This window comes from Thunnus maccoyii, chromosome 23 (assembly GCF_910596095.1).
Source record: "Thunnus maccoyii chromosome 23, fThuMac1.1, whole genome shotgun sequence".
Lineage (NCBI taxonomy): Eukaryota > Metazoa > Chordata > Actinopteri > Scombriformes > Scombridae > Thunnus > Thunnus maccoyii.
Genome location: NC_056555.1, coordinates 2229695 through 2248582, shown reverse-complemented (window position 1 = coordinate 2248582; position 18888 = coordinate 2229695). Strand labels below are relative to the sequence as shown.

At 39.8% G+C, this 18888-nt stretch overlaps 1 protein-coding gene and 1 long non-coding RNA gene across 5 annotated transcripts; one reads left to right on the top strand and one right to left on the bottom strand.

Moving 5' to 3' along the window:
- Nucleotides 1–4191: 4191 nt before the first annotated feature.
- Nucleotides 4192–5834, bottom strand: LOC121891065 (homeodomain-interacting protein kinase 1-like). Of its 2 annotated transcripts, XM_042403796.1 has the most exons (4): nt 5590–5834; nt 5226–5302; nt 4837–5015; nt 4192–4649 (listed from the first exon to the last, which is right to left on the bottom strand). In XM_042403796.1, the coding sequence occupies exons 2-4, from the start codon at nt 5259–5261 to the stop codon at nt 4295–4297; spliced, it is 570 nt and encodes a 189-aa protein (XP_042259730.1). In that variant the 5' UTR covers nt 5262–5302; nt 5590–5834; the 3' UTR covers nt 4192–4294. The 2 variants fall into 2 exon arrangements, with proteins under 2 accessions (XP_042259730.1, XP_042259729.1); XM_042403795.1 differs by having other exon boundaries at nt 5226–5834.
- Nucleotides 5835–10407: 4573 nt separating this feature from the next.
- Nucleotides 10408–18683, top strand: LOC121890504. Of its 3 annotated transcripts, XR_006093819.1 has the most exons (4): nt 10408–10943; nt 11275–11299; nt 12566–12656; nt 13116–14120. It is a non-coding gene; the product is annotated as an uncharacterized LOC121890504 (long non-coding RNA). The 3 variants fall into 3 exon arrangements; XR_006093820.1 differs by lacking the exons at nt 12566–12656; nt 13116–14120 and adding an exon at nt 18050–18683; XR_006093818.1 differs by having other exon boundaries at nt 12566–14120.
- The last annotated feature ends 205 nt before the right edge of the window (nt 18684–18888 follow it).

The window sequence follows — 18888 nt, the reverse complement described above, 5'->3', positions numbered from 1 at the left end:
TGAAGACCTGTCAAAAGCTGTGTTTGTAAGTGGTCAGGGTCCCAATATCAAAGCTGCACTTAAGAACTATTCGTGGATACCATGTGTAGTGTATGTAATCAATAAAGTCCTGAAGCATAGAGTTGAGAAAAGGGACCAATTAGTTAAGTGCAAAAGCCTGGTCATGTACTTGAAGAAGTTGGGTAGCATGCTCAGCCTTCTGCATGCTGTTCTACAAGAAAGCGAGACTGATGGAAGATGGAACAGCAAGGCAGTGATGCTGAGCTCAATTGCCAAGCAACAGAGGGAGATCCTGGAGCTGCTTCGGGACAAGGGGCAAGAACAGTGCATGGAGAACATCCAGGTGGAGGTCCTCAACATAGTTGGAGAGTTCTTGTCCCCCTTTAAAGATGTATCAGAGGATATGGAGGGTGACCACTACACAACAAGCAACACAGTCCTGTTGTGGCACCAACAGGACTGAAAGGGCAGATGTTGGTCTAATTGAAATATAATAATTATGCACATACTAGATGTTAATTAATTTTGGGTTACCTTTTGTAGCAGTAATGGGGGAGACAAGCACATCAAGCATCCCCAGGGACGAGGCTCTGGAAGGCACACATCCTGAACTTATTACATATTGTTTATAATGACACAAAAGGCAACAAATAAAGTGACTTTGTGATGATGGCCACTCATTCAAAGACAAAGATTGTTCATGGAGTGGGATGACACCCCGGACGTAATCGAGCCAGATGAAGTACTGCATTATCTGCAGGCTCATTTCTCTGTTGACAAGTGCCAGGGGGGCGTCCTTGTCTTTTGGAGGGATCCCTGTTACACATACCCTCTCCTCTCCATGCTGCCTAGAGCAGTGCTGTGCATTCCAGCAACAAACACATTCAGTGAGCATGCGTTCAGCTCAGCTGGTCATGTGATTGAAGCATGTCAAAATAGGTTAAGTTCTAGTACTGTGGACAGACCTACACACTGTAGGCTAGTATTTTGTTAAAATTCACTGTTAAGATGTAAAGGATGCATTGTGTGTGTGTGTGTGTGTGTGTCTGTGAGAGAGAGAGAGAGAGAGAGAGAGAGTTCATATCTTTAATGAAGGCTTACTTGTTTTGCCGCTATTCAACAATAAAGAACACCTTTTGGAGGAACAATTTGTCTGTTTATTTATATAGCTTAGATCTTCCCACTACTGTGGGTGGGAGAGAAAGAGCACTGTGGAGCTGCTCCAAGCAGCAGGATCAGCACCTTGGAGAGTGCCACAGTGCACAGTCCCTAGTCCTGACAATTGTTCTATACCAGTGGCGGCTGGTGACTCAAAAAACTGGGGAGGACAGGAGGAAAACCAACATGGAATCTTACAACAAATCGCATCATACTATATCACTGTCCCCCACCCGATGAATTTGGAGGGGTGGGGGGCAATTTTATATGCCAATAAAACAATTTGCTTTCAAAAACAAAAAATCCCTGAGTGGTGAAAAGGCTGCTTCTTTAAATACATTTAGCATATACATATTGTTTCCAAACAAAAAAGTTTTGTTGTGGAGTGGTTCACAATGTGTCATTTTACCAACAAAGTGAAATTTAGATTTATAGTATTGTTCTATTGTGACAACAGATTTATGTTCTCATCAAAAACAGACTGCATATCACATGAGTTACACGTGTTTCCTATATATTTTCTTAGTATACAGAAATATATAAAGTAGCACAAAGCTTATAATCTGATACAGGTACAGATCAGTGTTGAATACTAGAAAGACTGAACACTAAAATCATTCACAGATCTAAAAGTGTAGGTTCACAAAAAGTATTAATGCATGTATCAAATACATGAATTACTTTTATCTATATGCACCACATATAAAATATAGTCTACAAAGCTGACATGTTAACACTTGTTATTCTACTTACTTTAAGCTTATTACTCAATATAGATTCAGCTTAAAAAAAACTGAAGAAATTGTCACAACATGCAGCCAGACCTCCTGCACACTCATTCACTAATCACACAACATCAACAGGTGACTGAACAACCACTCAATTAAAAACTGGATCAATTTTAAATGAATGAGTGAGTCCAGACAGCTCACTGTAACTTCAACAAGCAAACTACCTACGGCACATTATATGATCTCTGCTGCATTCTTGTTAAGGAGATAAATTCACAAAACGGCCACAGAGACATTTAACCAAAGACCAAAGAGACAGAGAGAGAGAAGCTGTATCTGACTCACGTTATCTGACGTCTTCTTCTTTCTATCATGGAGATGAAGTATTCATGTCATAACGTCCAATTATGGCTGTTGGTCATCTTGTTTGTTAGTTAACAGAACTTTATGGCTGCTGGTTAACTCGTCTGATATCATTAGCAACAATGACAAACAAGCTAACTCTCCTGGTTGTTTCCGTCCTCCTCTGTCCCCCACTCCTCCCCACTGCTCCCCACCACCACTTCACACACACTGCTCTTTCTCCTCCTGCCCTGCAGGTGTCGCTGTTGAAGCATTTTAACCAGAATGTCAATAATGGATTTTTCCCAAAGAAGAGAGAAAAAATATTTTATATATAATACAGAGATTCGGTAATGGTTTTTATGCGGGTTCTCTGTATAAAAGAGGTGTGTGTGTGTGTGTGTGTGTGTGTGTGTGTGTGTGTGTGTGTGAGACCACTGAAGGCCCAGTGCAAGACCCCATGGTCGGCTACTGTAAGATACATACCATACCTACACTCATTCACACACATGCACTTTAGCCACTGACTTCCCACACCAGCCGTTTGGCCCTCTTCCTCCTCACACCCTTGTAACCTTAGCTTCCACTATGGTGACTTGAGCTGTCAACAGATGGCCGATCCCACACTGTCAAAGTTTGGAAAAAAAAACAGGTGTCCCGTCTCTGCTCCTCTCCTAACTTTTCTTTCTTTCATTTCCTCCATCAGCTTCTCCGACCCTATTTTACTTGGTGGAGTCAGGGATGTTTTGAAAGCATCAATAATTGGTAAAGCACATAAAGGGTTTCATAGGTTTGATAACTGGCAACTTCATTGTAAATTATGGTTAGTCGTTGCAAGCTACTGTGTTCAATTAACCCTCACTAAATAATTTGGCATAAACCAAGCTAAGTTGACTCTAAAATAGTTTTGGTAGATCATGGCCCATGAAATACTTCATTTGTGATCTGTGACACTTGTTTACTCATATTTACTCTACAGTGAGGTTTCCAGGAAGTTAGTGATATATATATTGCAACACTATAAGGCAGCTCCAAGAAAAAAAACAAAATAAAAATTGATATCCGAATTTGATTTATTTCAAACATAATGCAGTTCAGATTCCTATAGAAACACATAAGAAGTTGGACAAATTATTATTGTAGATTTATTTTTTCTTGTATTTTGCCCAGAAAAAGGAAGATATCAGATGCTAAGATGTGAGATTATTTAATATGCTAAATGTGTGAAGAAATTTTTTGACTATTTTTCCTGGACTCTTGTATTTTCAAACAATGTTTAACTTTTGACAGTATTTAGTATTTTATATTCTGTGGCAAAAATTGTAACCTTGATTGAATCCAGATTTCAGATGATGTCAGATCTAGTGAGAATTTCGAGTCTCCAATGAACCTAGAATGCATGTCTTTGGACTGTGGGAGGAAACCAAAGCACCCTGTGGAAAACCCACGCAGACATGGGGAGAACATACAAACTCCACACAGAAAAGACCACTGTGATCTTGTGCTGTGAGGCCACAGTGCTAGCCACTGAACCACCATGCTGCCCATATAAAGAACTACAAAAGCTTTCTAGCAAAAACAAGTTCTTAGTTGTTTTTGCTATAAAGCCTTCACAGAGAGCTTCAGTCCTCACCGGCACTCACACAGCAGCATGAGCAAAATGTCCTCTTCCACCAGGAGCAGAAACGCTTGAAGCGTTCTTCTTCTTCTTGGGCTCACTGTCATCTGTTCTATCCAGATTGGTATCCAGAACAGTGGCAGGAGCCGGAGCAGGAGCAGGGGTGGGGACGGGAGTGGGAGTGAGTGCTAGAGCCGGAGCAGGAGCCAGAGCAGGAGCGGGGGCGGGAGCGAAAGCGGGAGTGTGCCAGAGCGGGAGCGGGGGCGGGGGCGGGAGCTGGAGCGGGGGCGGGAGCCAGTGCGTGGGCGGGGGCGGGAGCCGGAGCCGGAGCCAGAGCAGGAGCAGGACCCATAGCTGGAGCCAGAGCTGGAGTAAGAACAGGAGCACGAGCACAACATGGCTGAACCATAAGGACGCCTGATGGCGCTATGCGGCATATAGCACTCTAGTATCCCTCCTCTGCCTCGTTGGTTCCAGGTTCAGCCTGTGCCTCTCGCAAACAGGATACCAGCTCCACCAGTGGAAGACTGAATGCAGGAGGTAGAGGCTGAACCATGATGACACCTGTTGGCACTGTGCGGCGTACATTACCCCAGAATCCATTTTCATCTCCCTCCATGCTGGGTTCGTCTACCTCATTGGTTCCAGGTTCAGCTTCCTGGTTCAAGTTGGGTTCGGCTACCTCGTTGCTTTCAGGTTCAGCTTCCTGGTTCTTGCTGGGTGTTTCTGCCATCACACAGCCCAGCGACCACATGTTAATGGCCTCAGAAAATGGTAATCCCAACATAATTTCTGGAGCTCTGAATGTGGAGTAAAAGCATTGAAAAAAATGAGGAACATTGTCATATTTTAATGATTAAAGCACAATGTAGCACATAACGTAATAACAGCATTAGTACAAAGTTATCACAGCAGATAATCACCCAACAGCTCATACAGGTATGGACAGGTAACACACACACATGCACATACAGAGCTAGACCTCACCTGTAGAAACTGCCATGATCAACCCTGCTCTTCTCGGCTTTGTGGCTGGGAATAGCCATGTCAAAACCAATCAGCTTCACCCGGAATGGTCTGACACGATCCACCAGCATGATGTTATTGGTGCGAACATCAGTGTGGATCACTCCGATGCTCTTCAGGGCATCAAATGCTACGGCCATCTGCAAATAATAAATGACAAGATGTGAGCCTATTATTTCAAAAGGTTTTGCAACATAAAATTCTGAACCCAAAATGATTTATTTATTATTTAATTATGAAGTGCTTTCAATACTAAAAATGGAGACAAAGCCAATAAAAAACAACATAACTACAATGGAGGATTGACCACAGACTGAGTGTTGACTTTTGTTGTCCAGCTAATGGCGTACCTGTTGGATGATTGTTCTGACATCTTGGAGACGCATGGCAGTCTTTATTTCTGAGAGGAACCCCCCCAGGGTGATATCTAAGTTCTCAAAGACAAGACATTGGTTCCCCAACAATCCATCATAGAACTTGACAATATTACATTTGTCAAGCTTTTTTTCCATCAATTTTTTTAGGATACATGCCTGGAGATACAAAACAAGTTTGGCATTGTTAGTCCAACTCATACAAAAATGTAAATGATACATTGATATTGAAGCAATTAAATAACTGCATTTCATTAAGAATGCTGTTACCAGAGTTTTACTAAGACTAAATATCTTCTCTGGCAAAATCTGTAAAAATCAAAATCAACTAGAGTCCTACCTCATTGTCCAAAGCCCAACACTTTTCTTTAATGGCAACAATCTGTTCAGTTTCCGTGTGGACGCATTTGAATACATGTCCAAAGCTGCCCTCTTGTATTTATATCTTGTATTTCTTGAAGTGGGTTTCACTGTAATTAGATGAACTTGATGTCTCTATGGCAAAAAGCTGAAATTGATATGGGGGGAAAGTAAAAGAACAGAAAACCAACATGGAATCTTACAACAAATCGCATCATACTATATCACTGTCCCCCACCTGATGAATTTGGAGGGGTGGGGGGCAATTTTATATGCCAATTAAACAATTTGCTTTCAAAACAAAAAATCCCTGAGTGGTGAAAAGGCTGCTTCTTTAAATACATTTAGCATATACATATTGTTTCCAAACAAAAAACTTGTTGTGGAGTGGTTCACAATGTGTCATTTTACCAACAAAGTGAAATTTAGATTTATAGTATTAGTATACAGAAATATATAAAGTAGCACAAAGCTTATAATCTGATACAGGTACAGATCAGTGTTGAATACTAGAAAGACTGAACACTAAAACCATTCACAGATCTAAAAGTGTAGGTTCACAAAAAGTATTAATGCATGTATCAAATACATGACTTACTCTTATCTATATGCACCACATATAAAATATAGTCTACAAAGCTGACATGTTAACACTTGTTATTCTACTTACTTTAAGCTTATTACTCAATATAGATTCAAAAACTGAAGAAATTGTCACAACAAGCAGCCAGACCTCCTGCACACTCATTCACTAATCACACAACATCAACAGGTGATTGAAACTATCATTGGACCAACGCGATGTCAATATCGCATTCTGGTTGTTGATTGGTTAGGGAGGACAGCCTCCCTTGGAGCGTCATTTTATGCGTCTTGGCCAATCATAGATTAGCATAAAAAAAATGACGTACATTACATTGATACAAGAGATCTCGCCCTGAGGAGGACAGCAGACACCCGTCCTCCTCTGTCCCCCACTCTCCCCCACTACCCCCCACCACCACTTCACACACACTGCTCTTTCTCCTCCTGCCCTGCAGGTGTCGCTGTTGAAGCATTTTAACCAGAATGTCAATAATGGATTTTTTCCAAAGAAGAGAGAAAAAATATTTTATATATAATACAGGGATTTGGTAATGGTTTATCTCAACCAAATATTCTTTTTTATATTTTGATCTTCCTCTTGCCTCTCAAAAAATAGAGGAGGAGCAACCTCCTCTGCCTCTATGGACCAGCCTCCACTGATCTGTATGGTATCTGTAAAGATACAAAATCAATAACATATGCATAAAATAATGTCACAATTGAGTGGGCAGATACACATAAATATCCTATATGTCACACATGCAATTCTTGGATGACAGGTTGAAATAAATTAGGTTGAACTCGGCACAACACCGGCATAGTCGGTTTTAAGTCATGTTTAAATTAAGCTGTACATGTGCAAACACTTACAGCGGTTAGAAAACAAAATTTCAAAAATGTATAGCTCAAATAGAACTAAGTTCATTTACACATGCTCCTTTGCCCCAATGTCAAACCTTGTTGTTCTGAAGTTGAAGATGCTGTAAATTGAATGTTATAAGGCTTTAAGTTAGTTTGGGCAGATGACAAACAATAATCTAAACTACGGTGTACTTTCCGATTATGTCTCACACTTACATCTTTCCAGTTTATCTAGGCAGTCAGCCGCCTCTCTCAGGAGCTCCGACACAGTGTTATGACCACAGAGATGTAAATTTGTCGCACTTTAACAGATTTTCCTGGTCAAAGTACGGTAATTACCGGATAACGGAAACTATGCTGCAGAACCATTTAAAGGTGGCAGTTCGCCATCAAGATATGGTCTGAACATACTGTAGATAACATTATATTACTGAGATAAAACTTACATTGTCTCCCTTTTCTCCTCCCCATCAAGTATGTGCTTCTGTTTGTGGATTGTGTGTGAGGTTGTCAGTAGCTCTGATTGTGAAAATACTGTCTCACAGGTTATCTCATCTGCAAATGCAGTCATCAGTGCAGAGAGGTGTCACATTTTCACTCCACAAACTGCAATTCATGGGTCACCTGAAGTCATGCAAAGGGATATCTGGTCCCTCTGTGGCTGCACCTCCACTTCCACCTCATGCTTCTGCTGTGGCTGCGCCCATGCCTCTTGTTTCTGCTGTGGGTGCACCTCCACCTTGTGCTCCTGCCGTGGCTGCTTCTTTGCGTCATGCTCAAGACGTTGCTGTGCCTTCACCTCCACCTCATGCTCCCCTCAGGGCTGCTGCCACACAAACATCCCAGCCAGCACTGCATGTGTTAAGTGTATCATTATGGACTTACACTTAACAGATGCAACTTAAGGTTACACCTAAAAAGGAAGCACTCGGACAAGAGGGACATTTACTGGACCCAAAACACCTATCCACTCCATTAAAAAGATAGTCAGCACGAATCAGCGTATGAGGAACACTGCCGAGTTAATCTACTGCCAGTGAGTTTTTAAAAAAAGAAATAAATAAATTATATTTTTTAGCATGGGTCATTCAAGCAGGGCAGGAAGTAATTAATTTGGAGCAAATCACACCTACAAAAAATGGCGTGTTGAATTTGAGGTTAAGATTAAAAATGAATTAGATTAAAATGAGATCCAAAGAGGATAGATGAAACCTTTTTTGGGGGGAAATGTCTTTAATACTTTAATAGACTCATGAGAATCATATCAAATTAGTGAAATTATAAATCTTTTGACCCTTAATTCTTTTGAGGTGTATAATCAAACCACCATGACTTTTAGGCAAGTGAACATTCAAACAAATGAATGAAACATTTATTGCTTAATATGCTTTGAACAAAGAGCACAAAAAGAGCAGCAAAAAACGACCATACATGACACCACATTTAATATCATGTATTCAAGGCATTTGTAAACCAAATGTTCATAAGCATCAATTAGATTTCTGCCTCTGAGGAATACAAAGCAAAAAGAGCTTGACTTTAGAATATAGCCTCTGTCCAGGAAATGTCCACTTTCAGTTCAAATACTGATGAAAGGAAAAATGTATTAAAGCAAATCTACTGTTGTCTACTGAGGTCATCTGTGTCAGTAGTCCAAACATTTGAACAGTGAAGGAAGGGGGGCTAAATGCCACTAGGTCTCACTGAAAACAACTGGATTGCAAATACCTTTTGTAAACTTGATCCATATCTACAGCCTCCAATCTGGAATTATTCTATTGTGAACATAGAATTTGCAGCTCTCCAGTCCTTCTCAGCTAGGGCTTGAGGGGAAGCAGCGATGCACCTCTCACAGTCTTGTTTTCCAGGTTTTGAGATGAATCTCATGAGAGACTCTTCCACTGCATTCACCTCCTCCTTTGACCACATTCTCTTTGCCTTTTTGCACCTACGACAAGGGATTGTAGAGAACACTTAATCCACAACAAATTTAACAGATGTTGAAAATTGTCAGACAACAGGAAAAGGGAAGCCAGTCTGCATTTCCTATCCTCCCACCAATAGAGGTATGTGCTGCTGTTCAGTCTCAAGGACGCATTGACTAAAGAAAATAGGTTGGGTTGAGCTGAGATGAGTGGCTGCATCTCATTCTTACTTCAATGCTGTCTGCCCTAAAGCGAGAACCCCAATCTCAGTATCATTCAACTAAAAAACATAAAAAACGCCATGCTAGAAGAACTGGTCTACTCATGTTGGGAAGTAATTAACCACATGTAGTTCAATTACAAGTTTAACAAAACTTTGCAATAGTTGGAGGGTAGTTTAACTTAATTCAAATTTAGTAAATTTTCGGTAGTTAACTACTTTGGGTCATGTAGTTAAAGTAGTTAATTACATTTTTCCCTTAAAAATCTTGCATTTTCCTAATTCTGTCTCAACAACTACACCCTGTCCTCTCCATGAAACACACTCACAGCTATGCCCAAGTAAGGTTTTGAATGCCCTGGTCACTAAATCAAACACAGCCACACTTAACTCTGTGTCAGTTCAGCTCCATGTAACTATACGACATTCCAGATTCAGATTGTGATAATTTTCCACAGTGTAGTCAGGATTTACAGTGCTGCTTCAAAGTTTGTGAACCCTTTAGAATTTTCTGTATTTCTGCATAAATATAACCTAAAACATAATCAGATATTTACATGTCATAAAACTAGATAAAGTGAACCAAATTAAAGAAATGAGACAAAAAATGTTTCATTTCTTTCTTTTTTTTTCATTTATTTATTTAGGAAAATTATCCAATTGCACATATTTGTGAGAGGCAAAAGTATGTGAACCCTTGCTTTCAATAACTGGTGTGACCCCCTCTTTGCAGCAATAACTTCAACCAAACGTTTACGGTAACTGTTTATCAGCTTGGAGGAACTTTAGCCCATTCCTCCTCACAGAACAGTCTCAACTCAGAGATGTTGGTGGGCTTCTTTGCATGAACTACATGCTTCAGGTCCTTCCACAGCATTTCTTTAGGATTAAGGTCAGGGCTTTCCAAATCATTAACTTTCTTCTGCTTTAACCATTCTTTGATAGAACGACTTGTGTGTTTAGTGTCGTTGTCTTACTGCATGACCTATTTTCTGTTGAGCTTCAGTTCACAAACAGATACCTTGACATTTTCCTGTAGAATGTGCTGGTACGACTCAGAACTCATAGATCCATCAATGATTGCAAACTGTCCTGGTTCAGAGGCAACCATGATACTACCACCACCATGTTTCACAGATTGGTTAAGGTTCTTATGCTGGAATGCAGTGTTTGCTCGTCGCCAAACAGAACGCTTCTCATTCAAGCCAAAAAGTTCGATCTTGGTCTCATCTATCCACACAACATTGTTCCAATCACCTTCTGGCTTATCCACGTGGTCTCAAGTGAACCATAGATCAATGAACCAATATATATGCTTTTGCAGACATATTTTACAAAATGTTGACGATTAGGAGGAAACAATGACATCGCTGGAGTCTGTTCATTGCTCATCAACATTTTTACAGCACATGCTATTTCCTTTACATTCCTTTTATTTGCATTTTCCCTATGATTCCCTAATATTGCTAATAACATGTCTTTAAAAGTTTGCTACAAGGTAATTAAAATCTTGTTAGGTGTAGTCTATTCTACAAAAGCTTACTTCTATGTTTGACAGTCTTAAAAACATGTGTTTTGTTCATAACTTGGCATTTCACTTAGAGTAATGGTAAAATATTTTTATTCAATTTGCTGAAGAACACGAAGAAGCAGTGGAGGATCAAAGTAAAATCACCTAGCTCCTAACCTGCAAACATCCAAAGCCTTTTAGCCCAGCGGACTTGTGATGCGAAGTGGAATGAGGTGGGCTTTTCTACTCTTTACAGACAAGTACGAATGCACAAAAAACATTTTGAAGACTCTGATATAATTGCAGCAGTTCACTATTCAGCATGGGTAATTCTACCATATGGAAGAAGGCCATTAGATTTCTGTAAAAATGATATGCACAGTTTAATGTTTAAATGCTGGAAGTATTTATTGAAGAACTATAGTGTATGAGTCTGTGTCACAGTCTTCATGTAACCTAGTAAATATGAAAGGGTAAGTGACATGCAATATAGAAAAGATAATGACTGCATTATTACAATTTCATTCATCAAGCATTCATACTACCTATGATATCTCCCTGCAGCAGACGTTCTTGGGCTGCTTCTCAGGTAGGCATTCTGCACAATTCCCACAAATACACTTGTGCCAGGAAAAAGATTAAAAAAGTGACAACGTTGCAGGAGTAGTTTATTTGAATGTTTTGTTACTAAAGAGGACATTGTTAATGTTCATAAGTATATAGTATTTAAAGGCTGTAATAACTGGTAAACATACATTACTACAAGTTATGAGGAGTTGGCAGACAATCCTACACCCTCTTAGCCAATTGGCAGGTACTGTTGTTGAGAAAACATTGCTGGCTCTTACCTACAATGTTTGAGCTTGAGCTTTACTGGTGTAATGGGAATAATTTAATGGCATTTACCCTACTTGAATTTATTTACATGCCAGAAACCTAGCTTTTGATAAACAAACATTAATTATTGACAGCATGTTTAGAGGACTGTGAAAAAATGAAAATGAGGCCCTGCATGCTGTTGTTTTATACCTAGAACCAGTGCATACACACACATTATAAAATAAGTCACTAGCAGTGGGTTGTCCATGGCACAAACAGCCACCACAGCCAGCCAGACTTTAGCCAACATACCCACATACAAAAACTAATGTCTAAGTGACATAAAGTTAATACCCATTCAGAAACATCCTGTTGTGTCCTTAATCCTGTTTGGGAGCCTCTTCTTGCACAGGGGCTGACTCTGGTTCAAACATATATGGTTGTTGTGTGAGAGATTTATATAGTGGTTATCATTTGATGTATTTCTTGTATATGTTATACATGTTACAAATGGAGTTCTTAATAGAAACAAATACCTGTTTCTATTTTAAACTTAGTTCCTTGCTGTGTAAAATGAGACAGTTGATTGTTTTTCTTTGTTGTCTGAGTCAGTAGATTTCTATGTCTCTTTAATGTGTTGATTTGATGAGCCTTTAGAGGATAGTGTTGCTTGTTCTTTAATTTAGCATGATTTGGTCCACACCTATGTGCTTTCATTCTGGCATATATGGTTGTGAGGAAATACTATTCCCAGACTAGTTGAACTCTTGACCCTTGTTCTATCTGAGGGTTGTTCACTAACCTGTAAGGTTAGCTATAGATATTTCAGATTCTGTACAGGGGTATTTAAGAACTAGCTGTGGGTCAACTTCGCTAGGTGGTATGTGTTCTCTATCTCTCAGAAATATGATGCATTGTACTTCTGATTGTATTATTTGGTTACATTATTTCATAACCTGACAATGCTCTCTTTGTATGTTTATTGAGTGATCAAGCAGTTCTCCTCTACATTGCACCACTATGTTTTCTCTGGCAGACATGTTTCTCCCAGGGTTCACGCTCAATGGTCGCCATGGTAGTGTGAAGCTGTACTTGCGTCAGCACACCTCGTGGAAGAGGGGGGTGAAGTGAGCAACAGCGCATCATCATCAGCGCATCAGCCCAATTTTGACACAATTTTGTCATTGCCGAAAAATTTCCAGCATCACGCCCGATTGTGAACATCGGGCGCCTGTGGAGGAGGCAGAGATGTGCTGCTGTTCTCAGACAGCTTTTACTGTTTGTGTTGGTATTTATAAATGTGCACCAGAGAGCACTTCAGTTATAGTGATTGTGAAACCACCTGATATTAAAACATATCTTTGTATTTTCATTTACCAGAGTATACAAATCCCAAAATCCAATCATTTTTTCCACCACGAGACCTTCTGTTTACATACAGCGAACCTGGTAGCTAGCTACATTTATGTAATGTTCTTGACATGTTAACACATTCCTTTGAAGGATAGACAGCCCGTACTGTCCTCTTTGTGACACCCTGGAACGGGTATACAATAATTTTTTCTTTCTTTTCTCTTTCTTTTCAGTACACAAGACCGCCAGAATCACACAAAGTGCTTCTGTAGCTACTCCCGAAAGACCTATGAACTTGCGCAAGATCATGAACGATGATTGGTCGGGGTCATACTTGTAGTGTTGCCAGTCTCCTGACCAAGACATGGCAAGAATTTATGGCACTACGATTGCCTAATCTGACATTGTGACCACTGTGAAAAACAAAAATATGTAGTCTGACCCTGGCATAAAACAGGGCTTCAAGATTACAGGAGCAAGTAAGACTGTCATGAACTAATGAGCTTTAATCTGGTTTGTGTGGCTAACTCTTTTGTACAGGCATCATATCTCTGACTAAAGAGAATTAACAAAGACTTCTTCCTCTCATGCTGTCCTTTGTCAAAACTGGCTTCTCTGAAGTTCAATGAAAGCTCTCTCTATTCTCAGTATCGCTCATTGGGGAATATCTTCTATTGTACAATGATTCAAGTATTTCATTTTCATGTCTGTCATGTGCACTGTCACACAGCTAAGTAATCAGTCCCACTAATCTGTATGTCATCCAATTCTTACAAATCTGTGGCACTTTTGTCTCTTCATTTGTCCTCTACAGAGTTCAAATGTAATCCTCAAGAACTTGACAAATTATTTTCCCTAGAAAACCCTCAGTTCCATTCTCTGTGAGGCTGATTCAGCAGTCAGACATCAGTGAGCTGACTCATATTAGCCTGCTTTAGCAGACTGTCATCTCTGTGGTGCACCGCCCAGGAGAATGAGTGTCACCCCCTTTTAACAGTGAGCAGGTGAAAATAGCACCTCGGGGTCTAGATGACCCATCTCACTGCTTATATTCTCTGACAAGCAGGTCCTCTGCCACATCCAGCCATCATCGTCACAGACAGCACATCCTACTGCAGAGCTAGTTCAAAACCAAGACCAGCCACCCCAGATGGATATGACAGTTTTGGTTGGTTAAGTCAATTTGGGGATATTAAAGTAGTTTGCTTATGTATACTGTAAGTGTCCCGTTGTTAAGCTTAAAGTTAGTTACTGTGCTACACATGCCTGCCAAGCTGTCTGTCCCAGGGCAGGCCATCTCAGTTTACAATGATAACAGGAAAAGGTTTACCAGATTTACCATTTGCAAAATTTTTTGGAAACAATAGGTCACACTAATTTGAATATACTTTAAATAACAAAGTAATGTCAGGTAAGTTTAGTACATTTGCTCATTTGATTGAATTTAGTTTAAGGAAATGAGTGGGGCCTCCCCTGCTACCATGCCTAACTATATTATATCTATCCAGGACAGCACACAAATCAGTTTCTGTCTGCTGTCCCTGTCCACTGTATGGGAGGCTTTAAAACCATATACACTAGTAGGTTCAATGGACAACACTTAAACTGTCTAGAATATATTCAGAAATAAAGTCTACATGCTGTCGATGGCATTGGGGTCCAGCCAATCTCTACCATATGTTTTAGTTATATCCTTCTACATATTATTTTTGTATGAGAGGTCTTTTTGTGTTATTTGCTGAGGTGGAGAGATTCCCAAATTAATTTATCACCGATTACTGCTCTTTCCAGGGTCCTCCCTGGTGCTGCTTTCCTGCTTTAACACAAATGTATTGCATTTCTGACATTATTCCAAAGATAATTGATATTGCTGAATTCAGACCATTTTGAACTACCACCTAACATTTGCTGTATTAAGGATGTATTTTATTTTTAGGTTTACTATAACTTAAAATAAGCATTTATTTATTTGACCCTGCTTTCAGCTGTAAAAACAGAGTCAAAATGTGTACTTTCAACTTACATGTGGGCATATGTGTGTCTATGCATATGTGTAGGGACATAGGTTACAGTGTGGGAAGTTTCTCATACAGTTTTCTGGCTTCAGTTTTCTATAATCACAAAAGCAGATATTTTGACTTATTGTTGATTTGTTGCACATTTTGTTCAGTCATTTTCCCCACATCTATAAATCTTTTCTGCTTTTCTCTTCAGAGTTTTTCACAGATTAACAGGCTTTGAGATTATTTTAGAACACCATTTCACAAGCTCAAAATCGTATTGAACCTAAATTGAGCCTGCAGATATGGTTGAGTTTAATCATATTTTGCTCATATTTTTAGAGTATATTTAGAAACTTTCACCACAGAGTAAAACATTTAACTCCTGTTTTATGCATATTAGGATGTTTTCTTCCTCTATTTTCTATTATTGTGAATTTCTGTTGTATGTATGTATGCATGCTCTTTGTTATTTACTGTTGCTTTTTAATGCAACTTTGCTTCCTGCAGTTCATCATAGAAAAGTCAAATTTAAAGGAGTCAGTTATTGTGTCCAGTAAACATTAAAATAGTGCAGTAAAGTTGTTTAATAGAAACTCAGAATGGGCAGAATGAGACAGTCATTTAGGTACAAGACCAGGGGCGAGAAAACACAGCCTCTCTGACCCTGGCTGCTTATCACAAGCACACACACACGCACGCACATATACACAGTGACTTTTGCCTATCCTGTACATCAAAGAGAAGTTGAGAAGTAGCGGGAAATGTGCCCATGCAATGCTGAAGTCACGGCTGTGAGGAGATTACGTGTTGTGAATGTAAATCTTTTAGCAGCAGCAGAATGTGTCACTTTCTCTCCTTCACTGCAGGATTTACACACACTGCTTTGAGACACATAACAAAGAAAGGATTCCCACTTGGGAGAAAAGTTCACATCCTCAGAGGAAACAGCTGGGCTTAACACACACACACACGCACTCAACCATATGCACAAACATGGCACAAGTCTCATGGTGGGAACAACTACTTGCACCTACTGGTTGATGGGAATATGGTTTACAGAATTAACATTTATTGGGATGTCAACATGCTTTAATCTTTGCATTTGCTGCTTCTCTAGAGGCTTTGCTAACATGTTTTCATTTTGGTTGGTGACTACAAATGCATCCACTGCAAAAACAGTAGGCAGACCACACATTGGGTTGTCTGGCCCCTGTGTCACAATAACAGTGATGCAATTCTGCATCTTGTATCAAGGATTTAACAGCAAAAGTTGAAGAGTAAAAGCACCAAGAAAAGACAAAGAGCATCAAGGGAAGCAAATGATAAGCATGCAACACCTTAGGAAAACCTTAGAGACAAAATTTAGCAACATTTTGCATACACTACAAAGCAGAGGTCACACCACAGAGTGACCAGTTGTCTAAGCAAAATATCTGGAAACTTGGTGACATAGTGGCTATTCACAAGGCCAGCTGGTGAACTGCTGTAGCTGACAAGCTACCGCTAACTTGCTACATGGGCCAGTTTGACTAGTGAGTGACAATAGCTCCCCCAGCTTCTATCTATTTTCTGTCTTCTGTTCTGCCTGATTTTGTTTAGTTTAGCACACCATTTCTCTCAATAAAAACTTATTGAGGGTAAATAAAGCTATCTGAGCTAAGCTCAGCTCAGTTGCTAACGGAACAATATCTTAAGATGTTTTTTTCAAAAGATGTATATGCACCATGGACTCCTGTCTAATAACTGTCTACAAACCATTGCTCTTCTGTGGAACAGTTTTTACTCCGGTAGATGAGGTTAGATAAAAGTGGATGGTGACACACAGCTAATGTACTGTAGCTCTTCAAAGGTCAGCACTGTCAAGATGGCTATTACTTAATGATGCAAATTTGTGGGTCAAGTTCAACTCGAAACTTATTGTGACAATTCCATTAGAATTAATTGAATTTGCCACGTAATGCACCAGATCATAAGATCATAAAAAGTGGAGGACCTGTCTCCATCAGAGTCCCACACCTCCGATGACAATGAGCCGGAACTTTAAATGAACTAAGTACACCTCAGAGTCTTGTCTGGTTCATCATAGTTAGAGGAGGGACCACTGAATTTGGCTTAACTGACCTTTCCACTCCAAGGAGACACATACAAGCTAGTCTTGCTAGTCTTGAAGAGAAAAGGTTATTTACACACACAATATGTGTATTGTTATGTGTACAATGGAAAAATTCCAGTGGAATAAATTGATTCTGCAGCAAAATTTTACCATTTTAAATGCCAGTAGTGTGACTGGACCTTACTGCTCTTGTGTCTGAATGGGAGCAAATCCTTGCAGTCAGGTTCCAACATCTGATGTAAAGCCTTTTCAGATTATTTAGTGGCCATACATTGTCCATTCAGTGTGTGTATTTGTAGTGGAATTATAACAGATCCCATGCTAATATGTATTACCAGATATCCTTTAGAAACGAATGGCTGTTTAACATCTTCACATTACATTTGCTTCTCTGCTTCAACTTTACAAAGTCAGTGTCAGCTTATTTTGGAGCGTTTTTCCTTCAAATGCACAATACAGCAGATTATTATTAAAGGCTACAGAGTGGGGAATTAACTTCCTGAATTGAGGTTGAGTAAACCAGACACAGCCTATGATCTCATTGCATGGCAATTCCAGCACCCAGGCTGAGGTTCTATTTTATAATGGTAATGGGTTTCTCTTGCAGGGGAAAAATGATAATAGCTCTCCACTTACAGCTCTCGGGGGAGGAAAATTATTTTTCATTTCTAGAGTAAATGTGTTTTACACATTGCTAAATGACAGTCAGTGAAGTAATATTTCTTAGCATGACTGAGAATGACTGTGAGTGTGTGTGTGTGTGTGTGTGTGTGTGTGTGTGTGTGTGTGTGTGTGTGTGTGTGTGTGAGATAGAGAGTGAGCCCATGATTCATATAGTAACACCCCACACAGAGGAACACACACCTCATTTATAGGAGAAATCAAACACATACACACTCACACTAATCTCTCCCACTGGAATTCTATGTAAGTTTATTCATGATAAAACCACTGAGTAAGTACTAAATTTCAATATTTGTGAATCGAGCATGGCTAGAATCAGAGGTGTAAAAGTTTTGAGCAAAAAATATCCTTTTACTATTTTCTCCAGCTGTTCTAGGAACCTCTGAGTTCCTTGGGAATGTGATATCAGAGTCCTGCACAGGTCCCCCACCCGCTTCACACCCACAAAGCTCAGTACCACAACTGAACCATCCCCCGCAATCACAGTGGCTTCAAAAGGTATTCGCACTCCTTCACATTTAACACACTATGATGCGTTATACATTTTATTTAAAACTGATTGAATTAACTCTTTTGGAAATTTCTATACACAATCCATACTGACAAAGTCAAAACTAGGTATGAATGAGTGCACTATTATCTGTATCTGTTCAACCAACTAAATTACCTGTATCCATTTCTGTAATCAGAATGGGCGGGACTTAAACCAAAAGGGGGCGGAGTCTAACCAGAAGTTGGTATTTTAAGCCTGAAATGGATATGAGTTGAATCCACTGGATTATATCTCCTCCTGACACAGACTCCAGAGACAAGGCTTATGTTTTACCACAAGTTGGCTACGATGATGCAGATTTTACAACACGATCTGATGCCAACGGTAAAGCTGGCGTATCTCTCCTCCAATAACCAGAAATACTGGCAGCTCTGAAACACACTAATAGATTTCCCCAGAGGTTGGTTTCACACTGTGCAGGTTTTTTTAGGGGGTTGTGATGGGATTATTGGAAGATTGTGGGTATTAACTGTGAGAAAAATGAATGAACTCTCGACAGGTGGGCGGTGATGAAATTCTGACGGCTGGTCGCTACAGAAATATGAAGTCAAATGCATGAGTAACCGATGTAGAAGCAGTGAGAGTCGCAAGCTGTTAATCTCTTTGAACAAGATTGTGTTGTGTGGCGCAGCAGCAGTGAACTTTGTGTAGGC